General features: G+C 41.1%; 1 protein-coding gene across 5 annotated transcripts in view; it reads left to right on the top strand.

Annotated features, from left to right (window-relative positions):
• Positions 1–24,408, top strand: part of ZNF268 (zinc finger protein 268) — a 34,620-nt gene that overhangs the window by 1,249 nt on the left and 8,963 nt on the right. For 3 of the 5 annotated variants that reach the window (XR_008291958.1, XM_027052064.2, XM_053206782.1), the window contains 3 exons: positions 18,468–18,641; positions 21,623–21,749; positions 22,037–22,132. Coding sequence is in view for 4 of the 5 variants with exons in the window: in XM_027052064.2 (XP_026907865.1) it covers positions 18,468–18,641; positions 21,623–21,749; positions 22,037–22,132 (397 nt within the window). In the remaining variant the exon portion in view is untranslated. Of the gene's footprint in view, positions 1–16,609; positions 16,666–17,829; positions 17,936–18,467; positions 18,642–21,622; positions 21,750–22,036; positions 22,133–24,408 lie in introns of all 5 variants that reach the window. The other 2 variants (XM_053206783.1, XM_027052065.2) reach the window with 2 other exon arrangements.

Raw genomic sequence — 24,408 nt, 5'->3', positions numbered from 1 at the left:
ATGACTTAGTATGTTGGTGAACTTTGATCACTTTAGGGTTGCTGAGGGTTTGCAGGTAGTGGTGAAATATAAAGAAATGAGGTCAGGGGCACCTGGGTGGCTCAGTGGTTAAGTGTCTAACTCTTGATTTCGGTTCAGGTCATGATCTCATGGTTGTGAGATCAGGCCCCGTGCTGGGCATGAAACCTGCCTAAGATTTTCACTCTCTCCCTCTGTCCCTCTCCTCTCATGCGTGTGTGCATGCTCTCTCTCTCTCTCTCTTTTTCCGTCTTTCCAAAAAAAAAAAAAAAAAGAGGCCAGAGCCATAGGCAGGGACCAGATCATAGAGGGGTTTGAAGATCACCTTAAAAACTTGGATTTTATTCTCTTGGGGAGAGAGATTTATTGGAGTGATTTCTCAAAGGACTTTGGGTTGGAGTAGTCTGCAGTGGGCAAGAGAAGACAAGGGTTTAAGTAAACTAGTAGTTTTGAGAAGAAAGATGGTAAAGAGGCAGAAGTGAGTCATGGGGATAGAAGGTATATCTGTATGCTAGCATGTAGGGAATGTTCTCAGTGGTATTACAATAATGTGTGGTGACAGTGGCTATGCTTGTGGTGAGCACAGCATGACACAGACCTGTCGAATAACTGTTGTACACCTGAAACTAATGCAGCGTTGTGTATCAACTCTTCCTCAATAAGATAAATTAGTAAATAAGCCAGTTAGGAAAATATGTAGAAGAGACTAGTTTAAAAAGGGGGGGGGGGCAGAAGCATCTGGATTTGGTAACTAGTTGGGTGCTGGTTGTGAGGGAGACAGGAGAGCCAGGGATGGCTGCTGGAATTCTGCTCTGGGGGCCTGGGTTGGGAGTGGTAGCGTTCCCTGAGTCAGCGAGGACTGTTGGAGTTGTTTTGGGGGCTGGGGGGTGGACTTTTCTGTTTTATATGGATTGGACTCTCCCCTTGTTGAGGGCAGGTGAGTAAGCGTGTGTCTCAGGAGAAAGATCCGGACAGGTTGCACTGGTTAGGCATGGCCACATTAGCTCAAAGAGAGTGGTCAGGATGAGGAGCGGATGAGGACAACGCCCAGGGGGCGCCCGGGTATCAGCGGAGGGGCTGGAGACTGGGAGGGAGCCCAGAAGAGATGAGAGAAAACAAGGGACCTGTGTTTTAGAGTTAAAAAAAAAACCCTCAACACTGGTTGTCATGTGAGAGACGTCCCGGGGGGGGGGGGGGGGGTCAAGTGACCTTAGGTCATAAAAGTTTAAATTGGATTGAATGTGATGGTAGTGGTGTGTGTTGCTGGTAATATTTCCAGAACAGGGTGTGAGTGTGTCTGCACGTTCAGCAGGGAAGGAAGGTAAGGGAACAGCGGGTGGCTGCAGAGACGGGAATGGGGACGGTGATGTAGAATTGAGGCAGTCGTGCTGCTGCAGTGGGAAGAGAGTGGGAAGAGAGTGGGAGCTTGGGGACAATCCAGTGAGATACCTTGGTACAAAATCAGTCTGAAAATAAATAGGTTTCCTACTTATAAATACTTACCAATTTAGGGAATACAGTGAAAGAAAATATCCTATTTACAATGGCAAAAGATAAAATTGCTACAAACCTAAAACGCGTAGAGGACTTGTGTCTGAAAGCTTTCCAACATTGCTATTTAACATTTACACGGTGTTTACTATGTCCTAGGCGTGGGTCTAAGCACTTTACACACGCAAATCAGGCTCCCAGCTCTGAGTTCTTAACGTGACAGTATTCACCCTTTCAAGATAAAGAGCATCCTAATAGATAGAAACCATACACTTCGGTTTTTGAAATGTTTGCTCATTTTTGCATTCTCTGGGTATTTGCTGAGCACCCACTATGTTCCAGGCCCCCTGCAAGGTCCCAGCCATGTGCTGTTGAACGAGACTGACAGAATCCATGCTCTTGGGGAATTTGCGTTCTGGTGGAGGGAGGCAGATGACAAAGTAAACGGTGAAGAAACTACTCAAGTAAAGAGAAAATGTCAGAGTTGAGTTATACGTAGAATTAAAACTGGTAATGTCAAAGATTGGGTGACTGGAGAAGGCCCTGCTAAGGAGGCGACGTTACGTCAAGGTCTGAGTTCCCGGAGCAGGTCAGCTGTGGCAGGAGGATGGTCATGAGGGCGGAGAAGTCTTGTGCTCTTGCAACCTGGAAGGAAGGCCTGTGTGACTGGGGATGTGGGGGAAGGGAAGGGAGCAGACACAGAGCTGGGCAGAGTCCAGATCAGGCTGGTAAACTATTGTGTTGCGAAAGGGGTCCACGTGACATAGGTAGGTTTTTCAAAGACCCTTCTTGCTGCTGAGTAAAGAACGGTTGCAGATGGGCAGGAGTAGACACAGTGGTAGGAAAGGGGTGGCCAGTTAGGTCACGGCAGACGAGAGGTGGCGGAGGTTTTTTCTCGGAGGGTAGAGATGGAGAAACGGGACAGACTAGAGGCCATTTGAAAGTAGAGCCCTCTTTCCTGAGAACCACCTGACGCTTTCATTTAGCCCATTGATGTTTTTTCAGAATGACTTATTTTCTTTAAGCAGTCCTGTCTTTTTTGCCATTCCGACCGAATTTGGCAATCAGTGTTTACTATGTGTGAGACGTGGTGCTAGGTCTTGTGTAGCTACGATTTAATGCCTTTAGTCAGGAGCCAAGTTATACCCTTGATCAGTGTCGACTCACGATTTGAACTCAGGTTGGTGGCTTTATCCCCGTTTCCTTGGCCAGTGTCCTCTACTGCTTCAGGATGTAGGCTGGGAATTTCTCAGGACACAGATTCCAGCATTCTGAGCCCTAACGGGAGTTAGTATTTACCTATGAAGCGTTACTTCTCAGCTCCTCGGACCCCGAAGATGGCAAAAGTGGGACCAGTGAAGTATGTGGCTGTGCCCTGGGCAGAGTGGGTGGGAGTGGCCCAGTCTCTGGGGAATGATTGAGAGAAACTGGGTTGCTTTCTTTCCTTTTTTTTTGAGAAGAACACTTCTTTTAATTATTTTACTTATTTTGAGTAGATAATTGTGCGTGTCCAAATTAGACAATTTTTGGTACTTCCTTTACAGTAGAGCCACATTGCGGACCCTGCACTGTTTTCTGCCAGTAAACATAGCATGCCGGGTGCCTGTGACTGTGTTTCCCTGCACCCCCACTGCCTGGCACCTGCCTAGAGATAGTGCCTGCATATGAAACACGGTGCAGATGAACTGGTATCATTGAGACAGCTGATTTCTTACAGGATTGAAGCAGAAGTTACTGTGTCGCATTTTTCATTCCTTTACTACAGCTACACCTGTTTTTCTATTAAAGGGAATCCTCAGGAAGTACCTTAAAATCATCTTCTACCTCAATTCATATATCTTTTCAAAATAAAAGAGTGTCAGACTGCATATCATATAGACAAAATATATATAGAATTTTAAATGGGCTAGTTTTCAAAGTAACAGACTCAATTTAACGTAAGATTGCTCTGCTCAGAACTCTAGAAAGTATACCTTCAAAAGATCTATCTTTTGATCTTGCTACAGTCTGGATCTTAGAGGCATTTTGTTTGTTCTGGTTTAGTATTTTACTTAAAATATTTATCACAGGGGTGCCTGGGTGGCTCAGTTGGTCAAGCTTCTGACTTCAGCTCAGGTCATGACCTCATGGCTTGTGAGGATCAGGTAGTGATCTCAAGGCTCATGAGTTCGAGTCCTGCATCAGGCTCTGTGCTGATAGCTAGGATCCTGGAACCTGCTTCAGATTCTGTGTCTCCCTCCCTCTCTCTCTCTCTTTTTTTTTTATTTAAATATATTAAATTTATTGTCAAATTGGTTTCCATACAACACCCAAACTGGGTTTCTTTCTAAACATAGATGGCCTCACTCAGGGATGGGTTAAAAGCTGAAAGTGTGTAATATGCAAGAGACCCTTCCCCTGGCATATATCCTGGGCCCATATTCTGGGCGTCTTATGGGTATCAAGGTGATACTTAGTAACTAGAAGACTATTTGATGAGTATGAATTCAGAGCAAAAGGAGGTGAGCATCGGAAGTAACATTTCACTGAGGCCTTGTGAGCCTCTAGATCCCTGTTTCTTTCCTCTGAGGATGCTGAGCACTTACTGGCAGGTTTTGTTTTTTCACTCACTTTTGTTTGGCTCCTTTCTTCCACTGGCTCTCCCCCGCCCGTTTAAATATGTTATTACAAATTCGAATCCATTGAGTCTCCATTCCTAGGGGCTTGGAAGGGTTTTCTATTTCTTTATCTCCAATAGGAGTTGACTTATTTATACCAGTGAACTTTGTCTCCGTGGTTCTCCAGGACCTCTGCTCCCGCGGACCCTTGTCGGCCACCATCACTGGCAAGACAGGCTGATATTCGTAGTTTGTAGTGCAGCGAGTTGGGGATTCAAAACTAATGTGAGCTGGAGCATGGGGGAGGGAAGGGAATTCTGCCAGAAAGGCCTTTCTGAGAAAGGTTGGCTGGTGCCCCTGTGTATACTGAACCGTATGTGCTTAGCTTTCCCCAAACTGATCCTTTTGGGGAATTAAAGGTTAAAACGTGGCAGTGTTCATTCACTAACTACCCTTACTGACAACCCTTACTAAACACCTGTTTATATTCCAGGTACTGATTTGGCATGAGGATACACAGGTCAGAGACAGCCCTGGCCCCAGAGATCGCACGTCTTCCAGGAAGTTCAGAGAGGGAATAGAGTGCAGTGCGGGCAGCCATGGGATTGGAGCTGAGGCAGAAGGAGGCCCAGGGAGTGATGTTTGACAGCGTGTGCTCTCAGAGGATCTGTAGAATTGGCTATGTGAAAGGAGGGGACGGTACAGTTTCAGAGAAGGCTGCCTGTGCGTGCAGGTGTTGGCAGCAGTAGGGAAAAGGGGAGTGGCAGGGACAGTCCTGGAGCTCAGGCGGAGGAAGACCCCAGTTGCTGTGTCCTTAGCTGTTAGGAGCTTGGAGGGGAGAAACGATTTAAGTTGGTGGCTGGTTTGAATTCAACCACCCCTCCTTAGCTGGCCGTGAGCAGGCTCCTCGTCCTCTCCAGACAGCTCCAAAGTACATTTTCCTGATGTGTTGAGCCTGTAACGATTGTGGAATCACCTTTATTTCCGGGAATTCTTTTTTGCCTTAAAGTCTGTTTTATGTCCATATAGCTGTCGGAGCACCTTTTGGTTGTTTGCTTTATCTTTTGTATCTTTATATTTTAGATGCGCCTTTTTAAAATTCACTGCTTGTTTTTAATCTGTCGATCTTTTTATTTTAACTGGAACACTTTATGATTCATGTGATTACTGACATGTTTGGGTTTAAATCTACCCTTTTACTTGCTTTCTATTCGCTGTACTTGATCTGGGTTTTCTAACTTTTTGTTTTTTCTTCTTCTGTCTTGCCTTTATTCTTTTCCCTCTCCATAGAGGTTTGGAAGTTATGCATACAATTTATTGCTTTAAAATTAAAGAAAACACTTAATGGCTACTTTCTGGATGATTTCTTCTAACTTGTCTTTCACTTGACTAATTCATTCTGACCTGCTATTAAACATATTTTGGTCAGAGCTCCTGGGTGGCTCAGGCGGTTCAGCGTCTGACTTTGGCTCAGGTCATGATCTTGCAGTTCGTGGGTTTGAACCCCATGTTGGGCTCTGTGCTGACAACCTGAAGCCCACTTTGGATTCTGTGTCTCCCTCTCTCTCTGCCCCTCCCTCGACTCTCACTCTGTCTCACTCTCCATCTCTCAAAAATAAATAAGCAAAAAAAATTTAAACACATTTTGGTTAATATACTTTTTCCATTTCTAGTAACTCTTTTTCTTTTTCAGATATGCTTGCTAAATCATCATCTGATTCCTGGCCAAATTGGAAAGTTTGCCTTTGTCTCCTTGAATATAATACGATGTTTGCTTTACAGTCAGTGTCCATTGATTCCAGTGTCCATTGGCTTTGATTGTTTCTTTCTGTTGTTTGTTGACTTTTGTTAGTTTTGTTTCTGTCATCTTGTTTTCTGAAAGTTTCATTATTTTGTGTGCTGGTCACTGTGCTTGAAAAATTCTTTTAAGGAAAAGGTTAAGGTACAGGATGAAGGTACCTTACTCCAGATGTGCATATAGTTTTGCTTTTTTCCCCATCTGCTTTTTTTTTTTTTTTTTTAAGTTTATTTTGAGAGAGAAAGAGAGAGTGCATACGAGCAGGGAAGGGAAAGGGAGAGCTGGACAGAGAGAATTCCAGGCAGCCTCCAGGCTCAGCATGGGAGCCTGATGCAAGGCTTGATCCCACAATCTCACACTATGAAGTCATGACCTGAGCCGCTATCAAGATTTGGATGCTTAACTGACTGAGCCACCAGAGTACCCGGCACCCCCCCCCCCCCCCCCGCCTCCCCCATCTGCTTTTGAGCACTGTCAAGGACAGCTGCTTCACTCTTGTCCTGAATTTGTAAGGAATGGCCAGGTACATGCTTAATTCTTTCCCAGGGTTCCCTCAGGAGTTGTATCATGGTTACCTGCATTGCTGACTACAAGGAGTTTTTTGTTTGGTTTTCTTATTGTTAATTTGAGTATGATTAAGAAATTCATAAATCTTAATATATTCAATTAGTTTCAATCAGTTGCAGTCCTTATTCTTTTAGAGGGTTACATTGCCCCAGCTTTGGCCAGAGGAAGCCTCTCAGCTTGGTCCTGAGCTCTTTTGAAATGACTCTGTTAGTCTGTTAGTCTGGTTTCCTCACTTTTGGGCCCAACAAGACATTCTAGGCTCATCTGATTATTTCCTGTCCCAGATCTGGAATCAACCTTTCTGCCTGGGAACCTGATACCTTTTGGTAGGTTAATATGCTCCGCGACCACAACTGATCCTGGGTGTCATTGCTTCTAGGCTGTTTCACTAGGCAGACTTAGGAATCTTTAGAAAGGAAAAAAAGCATGGTTCGTATTGGTATTTCCAATTTAAATTAGAGTTTTCCCTTTTTAAAAATTGCTAATTACTCTCTCTTTGGTGGAAGTAACTCAAGTGTTCACTGAAAGAGAAATGGATAAGCCAAATTGTGTGTGTGTGTACGCACGGGCTGATACAGATGCACATGGAACATGATTCAGCCTTAAAAAGAAAGGAAATTCTGACACCTGCTGCAACATGGATGAGCCTTGAGGATACTGTGTTTAGTGCAATAAGCCAGTCATGGAGGGACAAATATTACATGATTCTACTTAATGTGAGGTTCCCAGAGTTGTCAAAATCGAACAGAATGTAGAGTGATGGTCGTCAGGGGCTGGAGGAGGGGAGAGGGGGGAGTTATGTTCAGAGGATACAGTTTCAGTTTTACAGATGAGAAGGGTTCTGGAGAGGAAGGTGGTAATGATTATGTAACACTGTGAATGTACTTACTTCCACGGAACTGTACATTAGAAATGGTTAAGATAAGTTTTATGTTATGTGTGTTTTACCACAATTAAAATTTTTTTAAAAAGATGAACTTTGACTCTTAACCTTACACAGTACCAAAAAATGAATTCAAAATGGAAAATAGGCTTACCTGTAAGAGCTAATGCTGTACCACTTCTGGAAGAAAACACATAGGAAAATATTTATGACCTTGGGTTAGGCCATAGGTCTTAGCTATACCTCCATTACCACAGTCTACAAAAAAAGAGAAAACTATTATATAGATTGTGCTTTGAAGTTATATATTGGACTGCTACATCAAAATAAAAAGCTTTTGCACTTCAAAGTCCCTTCTTTCAGCAAATGAAAAGACAAGTCACAGACTCTGGGATAATATCTGCAAATCATATGTCCAGTACAGGAATGTATTCAGAATATGTAAACTCAGAATATATAAACTCAGTATGAAGACAGTCCAGTTTAAAAATGGGCAAAGGATTTGAGCAGACATTTCACCACAGAAGATGCATAGATGGCAAATAAGGACATGAAAAGATGCTTACCATCATTAGTCATTAGGGAAATAGAAGTTTCATCGTGATGAGGGATCACTCTATACCTACTAGAATGGCTGTAGGCAGAAAGGCAGACAATGAAAGTTAGAGAAATTAGAACCTTTACAGACTGCTGGTGGGAATATAAAGTGGTACAGTCACTTTGAAAGGATTTTGGCAATTTCTTTAAAAAGTTAAATATAGGGGCTCCTAGCTGCCTCGGTCAGTAGAGCATCTGACTCTTGATCTCTGGGTCATGAGTTCAAGCCCCACGTTGGGTGTGGATTCTACTTGAAATAAAAAGTTAAAAATAAACTTACCATATAGCGCATCAGTTCATTTTCTAGGAATTTATCCAAGATAAAGGAAAAATTATGCAAAGACTCGTATGTGAATGTTCATGGCAGGATTATTCTTAGTAGCCCAAACTGTAATCTAAATGTTAGCTGATGGATATATCGACAAAGTGGAATACTGTTCAACAATAAAGGGGACAAACTATTGGTACATGCCTAACAAGAATAAACCTCAAAGGCATGATACTAAGTGAAACACGCCATGCACAATATATAGCCTGACCCCATTTATATGAAATGCCCAGAGAAAGCAGGGCAGCGGTTGCCTGGGGGTTGGTGAGAGTGCCCTGGCTTCAGTGCAGCACAATGAGTGTCTGAAACAACGTGAATTTAAACCTGGATGAGATGATTTTTGCAAAGCCATCAATTTAATAAAAACCATTGAAGTTAAATACTCTTCTTTTTATACAAGTTTTATTGTGGCATGATTTATAGACCATAAAATTCACTCAAAGTGTCCCATGCAGTCATTTTTAGTATTTGTAGTTCTACAAATATCACCAGTATCTAATTCCAGAACATTATCATCACTCTAAAAAGAAACTCTGTCCCCCCATCTGCAGCCACTCTCCATTCCCTCTTTCCCCTTTTCCCTGGCAACCATGAATCTACTTTGTATTTTTATGAATTTACCAATTCTGGACATTTCATATAGTTCTACCATATGTGGCCTTTTATTTCTGGCTTCTTTCTTTCAGCACCTTTTCAAGGTTACTTTGTGTTGGTTCCAGCCCATCGGTAGTGATGTAGTGATTAACAGTGCCTGTGGCCCTCACCGGGGCCCCTGTGGTGAGCCTTCAGACATTTCCTGACTGGAATCAGAGTTGTGGATAGACCAGCATTTGAAGTTCTATGATTGCAAGATGCATCTCAGCAACAGCCAGCAGGGAACTTTGAAAAAACAAGGTTTATAACTCACAAGTCCTGGAGGGTATATGGTATGCCACACAGCAAGGGCATGGGGAAGGGAAAGCTTGAGCTCAGGCCTGGGATTCTGCTTTTTGGGGGCTGAAGGTGGAGTGCCTGTGTTTTGCAGGTTCACTCTTTATTGGTGAATTTAAAATACAAGGGCGAAGGGGCACCTGGGTGGCTCAGTTGGTTGACTGTCCAACTTCAGTTCAGGTCATGATCTCATGGTTTGTGAGTTTGGGCCCTGTGTCGGGCTCTGTGCTGACAGCTCGGAGCCTGGAGCCTGCTTTGTATTCTGTGTCTCCCTCTTTCTCTGTCCCTTCCCTGTTTGTGCTCTCTTTCTCTGAAAAATAAATGTATTTTAAAAAATGAAATATAAAGGTGGGAATTAAAGCACAGAAAAGGTGCATGTACTCCTTCAAATCAGTATTTTGTATCCTTTGTGCAAATAACCTAGTAGTGCAATTGCTGGGTTGTAGGGTGGTTCTATTTTTAAGTTTTTGAGGAACCTCCACACTATTTTCCAGAGTGGCTACACCAGTTTGCATTCCCACCAAAGGGGAGCAAGAGGGCTCCCCTTTTTCTACACCCTTACCAAAGTCTGTTGTTTCCTGTGTGTGTTTTTAATGTTTACTTATTTATTTTGAGAGAGAGCAAGCACAAGCGGGGAGGGGCAGAGAGAGAGGGAGAGAGAATCACAAGCAGGCTTTGTGCTGTCAGTGCAGAGCCCGACTCAGGGCTTGAACTCCTGAACTCTGAGATCATGACCTGAGCTGAGATTAAGAGTTGGATGCTTAACCGACTGAGCAACCCAGGCCCCCTCCGAATTACTCATTTTAGCCATTCTGACAGGTGTGAGGTGGTATCTCATTGTGGTTTGGATTTGTATTTCCCCGATGATGAGTGATGTGGAGCATTTTTTCCTGTGTCCGTTGGCCGTATGGATGTCCTCTGTGGAAAATTGTCTGTTCATGTCTTCTGCCCATTTCTTTAAAAAACATTTGTTAATGTTTATTTTTGAGAGAGAGAGAGAGCCAGTGAGCGTGAGCGTGAGTGGGCACGTGAGGAGGGCAGAGAGAAAGGGAGGCACAGAATTCAAAGCAGACTCCAGGCTCTGAGCTGTCAACACAATGTAGGGCCCAAACTCACGAACTGTGAGATCATGACCTGAGCTGAAGTCAGGCACTTAACTGACTGAGCCACCGAGGCACCCATTTCTTACCTGGATTATTTATTTTTTAGGTGTCAAGTTTGATAAATTCTTTATAGATTTTGGATATTAACCCTTTATCAGACATGTCATTTGCAAATATCTTCTCCCATTCCCTAGGTTGCCTTTTAGTTTTGCCGATTGTTTCCTTCATTGTGCAGAAGTTTTTTATCTTGATGATGTCCCAATAGTTCATTTTTGCTTTTGTTTTCCTTGCCTCCGGAGACAGATCTAGTAAGAAGTTGCCATGGATGATATCAAAGAGTTTGCTGCCTATGTTCTCATCTAGATGTTTGATGGTTTCCTGTCACATTTAGGTCTCTCATGCATTTTGAATTTATTTTTGTGTCTGATGTAAGAAAGTGGTCCAGGTTCATTCTTCTGCATGTTGCTGTCCGGTTTTCCCAATGCCATTTGCTGAAGAGACTGTCTTTTTCCCATTGGATATTCTTTCTTTCTTTGCTTGCTTTTTGTTGCTTTGTTGGCCATACATTTGTGGTTCCATTTCTGGGTTTTCTATTCTGTTCAGTTGATTTGAGTGTCTGTTCTTGTGCCAGTACCATAGTGTCTTGATGCTCACAGCTTTGTAATGCAGCTTGAAGTCTGGAATTGTGATGCCTATAGCTTTGTTTTTCTTTTTCAGGATTGCTTTGGAAATTTGGGGTCTTTTCTGGTTCCATACAAATTTTGGGATTGTTTGTTCTAGCTCTGTGAAAAATCCTGGTGGCATTTTGATAGGGATTGTGTTAAATGTGTAGATTGCTTTGGGTAATAGATATTTTACAATATTTGTTCTAATCCACAAGCATGGAATGTTTTTCCATTTCTTTGTGTCATCTTCAATTTCTTTCATAAGCATTCTATAGTTTTCAGAGGACAGAATACACACACACACACACACACAATGGAATATTACTTAACAATCAAAAGGAATGAAATCTTGCCATTTGCAATGATGTGGATGGAGCTAGAGTGTATTATGCTAAGAGAAATAGTCAGAGAAAAACAAATACCGTATGATTTCACTCGTATGTGGAATTTAAGAAACATTATAGATGGGGGTGCCTGGGTGGCTCAGTCAGTTGAGCGTTTGACTCTTTATTTGGGCTCAGGTCATGATCCCAGGGTCATGGGATCGAGCACTGCATGGGGCTCTATGCGTGGAGCCTGCTTAAGATCTCTCTCTCTCTCTCTCTCTCTCTCTCTCTCTCTCTCTCTCTCTCTCCCTCTCTCTCCTGCCCTCTCTCTCTCTCCCTTACTCACATGCTCACCCTCTCTCTTTCTCTCTCGCTAAAAAAAGAAAAAGAAAAACATTACAGATGAACATAGGGGAAGGGAAAAAAAGAGGGAGGCAAACCATAGGAGACTCAACTATAGAGAACAAACTAAGGGTTGCTGGGGGTGGGGGTGGGCGGGGGATAGGTTAAATGGGTGATGAGTATTGAGGGCACTTCTTGTGACAAACACTGGGTGTTGTATGTTAGTGACGAATCACTAAATTCTACTTCTGAAACCCATATTACACTATATGTTAACCAACTAGAATTTCATTGAAAAATTGAAACAAAACAAAGCAAAAAAAGCACAGAAAGGGAAAAGCAGGGTTATTCAAGCAAGTAGTTATGTAGGTCACTCAGGACTTTTGGAAATGGGAACTTCATTGAGAGGGCCTGTTTCTTTGCCTGTTTATATAGCCCACAATGTGTTTGTCCAAGATGAATGTCTTTGAAATGGATGCCTTGACAACGAAAAACTTACTGTCAGGCACTTACATTATAGTCAAGAAAGCCAATTGTCAGACACTTCTACAAAAATTCATCCATGTGGTGGCATTTATCAGTACTTAGTTCCTTTTTATGGCAGGATAACTTTTGTATAGATACGCCACATTTTGTTTATCCATGCATCCATTGATGGACATTCGGGTTGTTTCCACTTTTTGACTATTATGACAAACATTTGCGTACAAGTGTTTTCATGGTCATATGCTTTTAACTTTCTAGGGCAGATACCTAGAAATGGAATTGCTGGGTAATACGGTAATTCTGTGTTTAACATTTTGAGGAACAAAGTGGTTGCTCCATTTTAAACATTCTCAACAGCAATGTATGAGGGCTTTTAAAAAACTTACTGTTGCATAGCCAAATTATGGAAAGAGCCTAAATGTCCATCAACTGATGAGTGGATAAAGAAATTGTGGTTTGTATACACAATGGAGTACTACATGGCAATGAGAAAGAACGAAATATGGCCCTTTGTAGCAACGTGGATGGAACTGGAGAGTGTGATGCTAAGTGAAATAAGCCATACAGAGAAAGACAGATGCCATATGTTTTCACTCTTATGTGGATCCTGAGAAACTTAACAGAAACCCATGGGGGAAGGGAAGGAAAAAAAAAAAAAAAGAGGTTAGAGTGGGAGAGAGCCAAAGCATAAGAGAGTCTTAAAAACTGAGATAAACTGAGGATTGATGGGGGGGTGGGAGGGAGGGGAGGGTGGGTGATGGGTATTGAGGAGGGCACCTTTTGGGATGAGCACTGGGTGTTGTATGGAAACCAATTTGACAATAAATTTCATATATTGAAAAAAAAAAACTTACCGTTGCATTTTTTGTCTTGTGCTAGATATCTTGTTTTTTTTTTTTTTTAATTTCATTAAGTTTTTAATTTTAATTCTGTAGTTAACATACAGTGTTATATTAGTTTTGGTGTACGATGTAGTGATTAAACAATTCTGTACATTACTCAGTGCTCATCACAAGTGTACTCTTAATCCCCATCACCTAGTTAACTCATTCCCCACCCTCCACCCCCTCTGGTAACCATCAGTTCTCTATAGTTAAGAGTCTGTTTCTTGGTTTCTCTCTCTTTTTTTTCTTTGTTCTATTTCTTGAATCCTATGAGTGAAATCATACGGTATTTGTCTCTCTCTGTCTGACTTATTTTACTTAGCATAATACACTGTAGCTCCATCCATGTCATTGCAAATGCCAAGATCTTATTCTTTTTAATGGCTGAATAATATTCCAGTGTATGTGTGTAGGTACCACAACTTCTTTAACCATTCATTATCAGTCAGTGGACACTTGGGCTGCTTCCATAATTTGGCTATTGTAGATAATGCTGCATAAGGGTGCATATATCCTTTCAAATTAGTTTTTTTTGTATTCTTTGGGTAAATACTCATTAATGCAATTACTGGATCATAGGGTAATTCTATTTTTCACTTTTTGAGGAAACTCCATACTGTTTTCCATTGTGGCTGAACAAGTTTGCATTCCCACTAACAGTCACGAAGGTTCCTTTTTGTCCACATCTTTGCGAACGCTTGTTGTTTCTTGTGTTGTTGATTTTAGCCATTCTGACAGATGTGAGGTGATATCTCATTGTAGTTTTGATGTGTATTTCCTGGATAATGAGTGATGTTGAGCATCTTTTCCTGTGTCTGTGGCCATCTGTATTCTTCTTGGGAGAAATGTCTGTTCATGTCTTCTGCCCATTTTGTAATTAGGTTATTTGTTTTTTGGGTGTTGAGTTGTATCAGTTCTTTATGTATTTTGGATACTAATTCTTTATCAGGTATGTCATTTTCAAGTATCTTCTCCCATTCCATAGGCTGTCTTTTAGTTTTGTTGTTTACTTCACTATGTAGGGGCTTTTTATTTTGATTTAGTCTTAATAGTTTATTTTTGTTTATATTTCCCTTGCTGCAGGAGGCATATTGAGAAAAATGTTGCGATGGCTGACATCAGAGGAATTACTGTGTGTTCTCTTCTAGGATTTTTACGGTTTCAGGTCTCACATTTAGGTCTTTAATCCATTTTGAGTTTATTTTTGTATATGGTGTAAGAAAGTGGTCCAGTTTCATTCTTTTGCATGTTGCTGTCCAATTTTCCCAACGCCATTTGTTGAAGAGACTGTCTTTTTCCTACTGGATATTCTTTCCTGCTTTGTTGAAGATTAATTGATCACATAATTGTGAGTTTGTCTCTGGGCTTTCTGTCTTCTTCTGTTGATCTATGTGTTTATTTTTGTGCCAGTATCATACTGTTTTGATTAATACAGCTTTGTTGTATAACTTGAAATCTCGAATTATGATACCTCCAGATGTGTTTTTCTTTTCATGATTATTTTGGCTATATGGAATATTTTGTGGTTTCATACAGATATTAGGGTTGTTTGTTCTAGTTCTGTGAAACATGGTGTTGGTATTTTGATAAGGACTGCATTAAATCTGTAGATTACTTTGGGTAATATGGACATTTTAATAGTATTTATTCTTCTAGTCTCTGAGCATGGGATATCTTTTCATTTGTTTGTATCATCTTCAGTTTCTTTTCTTTTCTTTTCTTTCTTTCTTTCTTTCTTTCTTTCTTTCTTTCTTTCTTTCTTTCTTTCTTTCTCTCTTTCTCTCTTTCTCTCTTTCTCTCGAGAGACAGCGAGCATGAGCAGGGGAGAGGCACAGAGGGAGAGGGAGAAAGAGAGAGAAAGAGAGAGAGATGGGGGGGCTTGATCCCCCTACCCTGGGATCATGACCTAAGCCAAAATCAAGAGTTGGATGTTCAACTGACTGGGCCACCCAAGTACCCCTTCAATTTCTTTCCTCGGTGTTTTATAGTTTACAGGGTACAGGTCTTTTACCTCCTTCATTAAGTTTATTCCCAGGTATTTTATTATTTTGGGTACATTTGTAAATGGGTTTGTTCTCTTAATTTCTCTTTCTGCTACTTCATTATTAGTGTATAAAGATGCAATGGATTTCTGTGCATTGATTTTGTAGCCTGCAGCCTTATTGAATTCATTTATCAGTTCTAGTAGTTTTTTTGTGGAGTCATTGGGGTTTCCTCTATATAGTATCATGTCATCTGCAAATAGTGAGTTTTACTTCTTCCTTACCAATTTGTATGCCTTTTGTTCCTTTTTCTTGTCTGATTGCTGTGGCTAGGACTTGGAGTACTATGCTGAATTAAAGTGGTGAGAGTGGACATCCTTGTCTTGTTCCTGATCTTAGGGGGAAAGTTTTCAATTTTTCACCATTGAGTATGATGTTTCTGTGGGGTTTTTGTATATAGCCTTTTTTATGTTGCGGTATATTACCTCTAATCCTACTTTGTTAAGGGTTTTTATCATGAATGAGTTGTACTTTGTGAAATGCTTTTTCTGCATCTATGAAATGATCATATGGTTTTTATTCTTTCTCTTGTTGTGATCTGTCATGTTGATTGATTTGTGAATATTGAACCACCCTTGCAACTCAGGAATTAATCTCCCTTGATTGTGGTGAATGATTTTTTTTTTAATGTATTGTTGGACTCAGTTTGCTGTTATTTTGTTGACGATTTTTGCATCTATGTTCATCAAAGATAGTGGCCTATAGTCTCCTTTTTTTGTAGTGTACTTATCTGGTTTTGAGATCAGGGTAATGCAGGCCTCATAGGATAAATCTGGAGGTTTTCCTTCCTCTTCTGTTTTTTGGAATAGTTTGAGAAGAATAGCTACTAACTCTCCTTTAAATGTTCAGTAGAACTTAACCTGTGAAGCCATCTGGTCCCAGACTTTTGTCTGTTGGGAGTTTTTTGATTGGTGATTCAATTTCATTACTGGTGATCAGTCTTGTTCAAATTTTCTATTTGTTTCTTTTTTCAGTTTGGGGAGGTTATATGTCTCTAGGGATTTATCTGTTTCTTCCAGGTTGTCCAATTTGTTGGCATATACCTTTTCATAATATTCTCATAGTCCTTTGTATTTCTGTGGTGTTAGTTGTTATTTGTCTTCTGTTCTGGATTTGTTTATTTGAGTCTCTGTCTCTCCCCCAACCCCTTTCTGAAGAGTGTAGCTAAAGGTTTATCGATTTTGTTGATCTTTTCAGAGAACCAGTTCCTGGTTTCATTGATCTGTTCTTTTGTGTTCTTAGTTTTATTTCATTTATTTCTGATCTAATAATTCTTTCCTTCTACTGGTTTTGGGTTTTGTTTGTTCTTTTTCTAGTTCTTTGGGTACAAGGTCAGTTGTTTGAGACTTTTCTTGGCTTCTTGCGGTAGACCTGTATTTTTATCAACTTCTGTCTTAGAACAGCTTTTGCTGTATCCCGAAGATTTTGGACCATTGTGTTTTCATTTTCATTTTTCTCCGTGTATTTTTTAATTTTCTCTTTGGTTTCTTGGATGACCCATTCATTATTTTAATAGTATGTGATTTAACTTGCGTATATTTGTTTTTTCCAGGTTTTTCTTGTGGTTGATTTCTAGTTTCGTAGCGTTGTCATCAGAAAACATGCATGGTATGACTTTGATGTTTTTGACTTTGTTGAAATTTGTTTTGTGGCTTAATATGTGATCTATTCTGGATAATGTTCTGTGTGTATTTGAAAATAATGTGTATTCTGTTTTATGATGGAATGTTATGAAAATGTCTGTTAAATCCAGATACCTTGGTTCTTAATAATAGCAATATAACTGTCATATCTTACAGTGTACATAAAATGGTTTTAAAATTACAATTTGTTATTATTAACAAGGATACTGAATGAAGTTCAGTATGTCCTCGTAGTTCATTTTATCCAAAGAATACACAGCCAAATACTACATGTTAAGATCAGCTAGAAAAATTATGTTCTTGTAGTTTTGTTTCCAAAAGTGATAAACATATGCGCGTGTTGACACTTACTTGCAATTTGGGGATTGCCCTCCCTCTTTTTGATTCTCTAAAATATTTACCTAATTCAAAAGTAGACACTGACTTGCTTCATCCCTTCTGGCCTGTTCTTTGCTTCCTCCTGGGTCACCAGTTTTACAGTTCCTGCTTCATCTTTTCAGTGATTCTTTTGGAAGTATAGCAAACACATACTTACGTGCTAAGGCTTATCAGGAAGCCCTTTTTTCTGCCTCTAGCCCTGTGCTTCCTCAAGTTCAGCATGCCCTGTCTTTTCACGCATTTCTGTCACATGTACATCTTGTGTTTTGTGGTTAATTTCTGAAACAAGATCTGAACCGTTTTCTCTTACTATCTAATAGCCTTTCTCCCTTTTCTCTCCTTTCCTTCTAGTCTGGATCTCTCCTCTCTTCTCTCTTCCCTCCACCCCCGACTCCCTTCCCCATGTTCCCCCCTCCCCTGTCTCCCCTTCCCCTTTCCCTCTCCCCTCCCCTTCTTTGCCTGTTTCTTTCTGTCTCTCTCTTGTTCCTTTCACTGCCTGAATATTTTTCTGTGTGGGTTGATCTGGGCACTATTTTTATTGTTTTTCCCTCGAGCAAAAATATGTGTGCCTGGAAGAGACTATCTGCCAATTATTTCTCAAATCCCCACTTTCTTAGGTGGTCACAGTGCTGTCAGGCCACTTAGTGACTTTGGGATTGCTCTCCCATTGGGGGACACATTGGTGACTTTGGGGATGTGCAGTGTGTAGCCTATGAGAATCTTCCTTCATTGCTCACTCTTACTCCACTAGGATCTACGCCTCTGCTCTTGGGTCACATCTGTGTATATACCTTAACGTTTGTGAGGAGACCCTTGTTTGGTGTAGACGTCTTTGGGCTTTTTCTTGCACTATGATGGTTGGTCTCTTCTGTGTTCATTGGGAGTTTGGGGAAGGTTAAAACCTGCATTGATACCCTGATGTTATCGTACCCCAATGTTTTGATAACAACAAAATGTGAAACCTGGTGAGAGGGTTTAAGTAAATTGTCCATCAGCATCCAAATAGTGAGGGAAGAAATTCTGACTGAAACAGACTGGCTCATTCCAAATCTATTGCTTGTATACACCCGGCCTACAACAGAGTTGTTAGTCTTTAGCGTCCAGCATTGTGTTCTCATTGAAGTGGCTGCCTGACATTTTTCAACTCTTAGGTGCTTGCTGCGTCTTCAGGGTTCCTGGGTGCCTGTGCAGAGTGAGGGGAGGGGACTTTTGTCAGTGTGCTGGGCTCCCCATGTGCATTTGTCTCGTGTCTGCCCCACGGCAACACTGAATACAGAGCACAGAACACCCAGCCTAGCCTCACGTGAGTGCGTTCACCAGCCAAAAAGACCAAGGTTGGGGCCTAGGGGAATTCTGGCCATTAAAGCGAGTTTGCTGTTACATCCGCAGGTTCCGCCTCTCCAGGAACAAGAGAGTTCCTGCAACAGAATCAGAGAGTTCCGAGATCAGGAATCCATCCTTGGCCCTGGTGCACCTCGGCAAGGACATAGGAATCACAGGACAGAGCAGGTTCTAGAGTGGCTGTTTATTTCCCACGAGCAGCCAAAACCCACCCAGTCTCGGGTGAGTTGTGTGTTTATTTATTCCCGCTTCTCTTCTATAGTACTTGTCTCCTCTTTTTTTTTTTTTGGTTGGGAGAGGGATGGGGATCCTTGGGTCAAAGAGTTAAGTTAGTCACTTCTCAGTTCTTGCCCTGTTTAGCATCACTGGTCTGTGTAAGGTCCCTATACCTTTATTTACATACTGTCTGATTTCCCCAAACTACATTTCTGTCTCCTTCCCCACCTCTAAAAATTACTTTGTTTTTTGTGGATTTCTTTTGCTTATATGTATTCACAAAATATGTATTGTTATTGCTGTGTATGTATTTTTAATTTTTGTTAATGGTGTGTGCACGTGTCTTGCTGTATTGGTTATATTTTGCAGTAAGCACTTTGTTTGATTATATTTACCAGCTCTTGCTACGGAGAGCAGTGCGTGAACATCCGTTTGCCTCACTTTCTCAGCCAACAATTTCTATTGTTAACTCTTTTGATTTTGGTCATTCTGGTGATTGTATGATGGCATCTATTGGTTTAATTTGCATTTCCTCCTGGCTAAAGAGGATGAGTACCTTCTGTCATGCATATTTGATAGTTTGTTGCCTTTTGGATTTTCTTTTTTCTTAGTTTAAATGAATTTTTAATATCCTGGAAGCTTGTTAGAAATGCAGAATGTGACACCCCACAACCCTCTTCATTTTAACGAGATCCAGTGATCCGCGTACATGAAAGTTTAAAACTAACTTGATACCAAATCCATATTCAAATTTTACCTGGGGTGCTTCCTTTACCTCCAGTATTTTGTTGCAGAAATTTTCAGGCAGAGGGCAAAGTTGAAAGATGTTAGTGAACTTCCGTGTTCCCGTCACCTAAAAGTTACCATTAACATTTTACCGTACTTGCTTTATCGCATTATCCGTGTTTTTATCTCTCTATGCATCCATTAAACCATGTTGTTTGGGGTACATTTCTTAATATAGTTCAGATACCATCATGCCTCCTTTAAATACTTCAGTATGAATAGCATTAACTGTTGTTCAATTTTTTTTTTTTTTTTGCTTGCCTTTCATTCTGTCAATGCTGTCTTGATGAACAGGTATTTCTAATTTTAATTTATTCTGATTCATAATTTTTTATTGCTTGTGCTTTTTGTGTCCAATTTAAATACTTTTTTGCTATCTGAAGCTCATGAAGACATTTTCTTCATTATTTTACCTTTCACATTTAGGTTTGTAATACATCTCGAATGAATTTTTGTTTGGTGTGGGTGGGAGGCAAGATTTATTTTTTCATAAAGTTATCCATTGTCCCGGGCCCATGACGTGATTGACTTTTTCCTATGCCTGCCTCCCTTGTCATCTGTCAGGTGTCCGTGTGTGTGGTTTGCTTTCATAACTCTTGATTCTGTTTCACGGGTGTCACGAGCACACTCTGAAGAGGCACACGTGAGTTGTGTCAGCTTTATGCAGTCATAGAGCAAGGTGTTTTGTTTTGTTTTACTTTTTTTTTTTAACATTTATTTATTTTTGAAAGACAGAGACAGAGGGTGAGCAGGAGAGGTGGAGAGAGAGAGAGACAGAGAGAGAGAGAGAGAGAGAGAGAGAGAGAGAGAGAGAGAGAGAGAGGAAGACACAGAATCTGAAGCAGGCTCCAGGCTCTGAGTTGTCAGCACAGAGCTGGTTTGAAATTACACCAGCTTAACTTTGTTACCGTGCAAAGACTCTGCCCCTTTACAGCTCTGTCGTCACCCCTTTTGGTTATTGATGTCACATAATTACATCTTTATGCACTGCATGACCCCACGCACAGACTAGTAATTATTTTAAATGCATTAGTTTCTTATAATATGTAGGAAACAAACTGTGGAATTACAAACTGAAGTTAAAATAACACTGCCTCTTGCAGTTATTCATTTATCAACCTTTATTAAGATCTTTATTTCTTCATACAGTTTCGAGTTATTTTCTACTTTTATTTCACCTGCTCTCTGGAGCACTTCTGTCAGGCAGGTCTAACAAATGAACTCCCATTTGTTTTCTGGGAATGCCTCAATATCCCCCTCTACTTTTGAAGGTCAGTTTTGACAGATACAGGGTTTTTGGTTGACAATTTGGTTTGTTTTAGCGCTTTGAATATATCAGGTCATTGCCTTCAAGTCTTCAAAGGTGCTGATGAGAAATCTGCTTATAATCTTACTGAGGATCCTCGTGTGGGACCAATTGTTTCTTGATGCTTTCAAGATTCTTTGTAGAAAATTGGATTATAATAGGTCTTGACGTCGGTTTCTTTGAGCTCATATTTGTTGGTGTCTGTCAAGCTTCTTGGGTGTTTATAGTCACATCTTTCATGAAATTTGGTGTTGTTATGACTAGTTTTTTTAATATTAGCCATTCTGATTGTGTGTAATGGCGTCTTATTGTTAATTTGTAATTCTTTAATGAGGTATGATGTTGAACGTCTTGTCATATGCGTAATTGCCATCTGTGTATCTTCTCGTTCAGATCGTGTGCCTCACAAACTGGCCACTCCTTAGAGCTGTTCCCCTTTTATTCCACCTAAGTTGTGACATGCCTTCTCTCACAGTGGCTGCCCCAGCATTACCCTTTTATAGATTCAGCCTGACACTTTCAAATGGCTTTGCCAGCTTCCTCCTTTGTGCCCCTGTTGTGCTCTGTATGTTCGTTCATCTTAGCTTCTTTGACTCCCAGATATGTTCACAGATGTTTAACTTTGCTTTCCTATGTAGTGGTGAACACTTCTTGTGCACAGAGTTGTGTTTCATTCAAGTTTATATCACCTGCACCTCACTGGATATCTGGCACCAGCTGTTCTCATATGTTGAGTGAAAGGCTGAGTGATTTAATACACATCGAAGGGATGCTTTCAATAAATTCTAGCTTTTCTCACAAAGTAGAATATGAACAATGGACATTCTGGGCAGCTTGTTGTTTCCCACGAGCTCAGTAAAATGATTTGAGATTCAATGGGAATGTGCTCTTTCAGGGACCATTGTCATTTGTGGATGTGTTTGTGGACTTTACCTGGGAAGAGTGGCGGCTGCTGGACCCAGCTCAGAAGCACCTGTACAGGAGTGTGATGTTGGAGAACTACAGCCACCTGGTGTCCCTGGGTAGGCGCTCCCTCCCTGAAAGGACTGCGTGTGATCTCCAAGCTTCCCCTTCTTGGGTGCTGAAACTTGGGTGGCTTTTGCAAAGAAATTACTTGTGATTTTAGACTTATATTTAAAGGCCAGATTTTCTTAGTCTCCCTTTGGCATCAGAATATGGTAGTGGAACAGTCTCCACTTTGCTGTGGGCATAGGGCAGCTTTGACATGCTGCCTCCACACTAAATCTTCCCTATTCTTCAGGGTCTGGGGTAGTTTTGGCCCAGGTTGTCTGTGATTTTCCATTCACAGGTTACCAAGACACCAAACCTGATATCATCTTCAAATTGGAGCAAGGAGAAGAACTGTGGATGTTGCAGGCCCAAATCCCAAGTCAAGGCCATCCAGGTGAGTGATCAAGATACTTGGATCTTTTCCTCCTTGCTCAGAGTTGATGTGAATTCTGATTGACGTACAACTCACGTTGGTGCCTTTTGTCTCATTTGTTACCGTTTTTTCTCCATTTCCTTCCCGTTCTCTTCTGTTCTTTTTTCTACTTTCCCAAGATAGTAGACTCATTTTGTTATCCATTTAAACAAGCTTCCTCTTTATCTTACTCAGTGTGACTATCACACACCCTTCTACTTTCTTTTTTTTTGAATTATATTTTTATATCTCTTTTTTATATTTTTTTAATTATATTTTTAAATCAACAACCACAGTCCCAACCTTCTTCCTTGTCCTTGAAATCTATTAGGATAAGTTGTCACTGTCATTTCTAACTGCATTCCTACAGTCCTGGATATTAGTTATTCCACCTGGAGCCCTTTTCCCCCCTTACCCAGGTGACACCCCACTGAACCCACTCACACACTACATGGTGAAGCACTTATTCTTTTCATGCTTTACTGGCTTCGCTTGTTTTTCCTTCTGAGTCCAAGGGGTCTTTTTATAGTCACTACTTTTCTTCTTTATTATAACCTTTAAAAGATACCCATTCTGAAGATTTAAACTGTTTTTCTTTCTGGTAATTGACAGCCCGTCTGTCTTTCATCTGCTTTTTGGTACTGAGATTGGTCCAGAGGGCATCTTCCCTGCATGTGTGCCCCCCCCAGTCTCATTTTCAGGAACTGGAATTGTCCATTGGTTTGCTCCATAGCTGCATCATACTTTCTTCTCACCTTCTGATTGTTTGTTCATTCTGCTGTGCTTCCAGCTCTTTCTCTGGCCACTGGGGAGTCAGCTTAAATCTCTTTTATGTGCCATTTTCTTCACTAGTGTTGCTGAAATCTGTTAATATTTTGGTTCTCTATAGAGAAGTCTTTTAAATTTCCCACCAACACCAAGGCCAATATCTCATTTTTGGTCATTGTATTTATTAATCAAATGGATTCATCTTGGTCCTTTGTGTTAGTTCATCTTCGTGTTACTATCAGGTATGTTTCCCTACGCGAGTTTAATCTGTCACAGGCAGGGCCATATGAATCACGTTGGTGTTTGTATCATTAGGATTGTTTCAGCTGTAATTTCTCATCAATCCGAAATCAACCTATTGAGCAGAAGCTATTTATTAGTACACATCACAAGAAGTCCTGAAGTAGGGCAGCTGTAGGGTTGACTAAGTGATTGACTCAGTAAATCACCGAAAGTCTGGTTGTTCCCTGCCATCCTCAGTATGTCAGCATTTTCCCAGGTTATCTTCCCCATGGTCACCAGAGGCTATTACAGTTCCAGCCAACGCCTGCAGATATGCTAGCCCCAGTAGAAGAAAAACTGCTTTTTCCACAGGGCTGTTTTTATGAGGTGGTAAAGCCTATTCCAAGAAATCTCCTCAAACTTGCCATACTCAGGGGGTTAGGCTTTTATCACAGCCCCTGTCTGAAGAAGGCTCTGGCAAGGGAAGTGGGCGTACCAGTGTTGACTCATTTAAATGATGCTTCACCTTCTGGGGAGAGGGGTAGAGGTAGCAGTGGAGACAGGTCCCCATTTCCCTGACTGAAGCACGTGGCCTTAAGGATGGGTTTGGGGAAAAAATCAGGTTTCTGCCAGCCAGGAAAAGGGAGGAAAGATTGTTGGGTGGGCAGCACTGTCTACCTTCGTCCACCTCTTTGGAGAGGTAGCTTCTAGTCACATCCATCTTCCGGTCCATCCATCTTCAAAAATATTCCACCACCCCTGTTTTCCTTCTAATACTGTATTAACCCAAGTCCTGGATCCTTGTTCCCAGTCAGACCTGGTGGTAGTTCTTCATGGTCTGGTGGCTTGCAGTTGAAGATAAGTTATTCATATTCAACCAGCCAGAGAATTGCAGAGTAGGTAAAACAGAGCCACTGCAGTGAATGCCACACACAAGTCCCTGGTTTGCAGTGCGTTGAAACCCTGGTCGGGGCCAGGACTCCCTGGTGTGGCAGTGGCCTCATGAGTCCTTGGTTCTGCTCTCTGAGCATAATTCTCTTGCTGTTGTCTTCTGTGGCTACACTCAAGATGGTCGTTCAGGAGAATGTTTTTCTGTAGCTTCAGTGTCTGAATTCTGTTGGTGCAAGTTGAGTTTCCAGGGACTACCTTCCAGGGACAGCCAGGAATCATCTTCAGTTACGTTTAAGTAATATTTAAGTTCAGGAACTTCTGTCTTCCATTCATCGGCTCTGGTATTGTTTCCTGTTTCTTGCATTCTTTGAACTTTT

Source organism: Acinonyx jubatus, chromosome D3 (genome assembly GCF_027475565.1).
Source record: "Acinonyx jubatus isolate Ajub_Pintada_27869175 chromosome D3, VMU_Ajub_asm_v1.0, whole genome shotgun sequence".
NCBI classification, from domain to species: domain Eukaryota; kingdom Metazoa; phylum Chordata; class Mammalia; order Carnivora; family Felidae; genus Acinonyx; species Acinonyx jubatus.
Note: the sequence above shows the minus strand (reverse complement) of the source record. Positions and strands in the feature narration are given on the sequence as shown.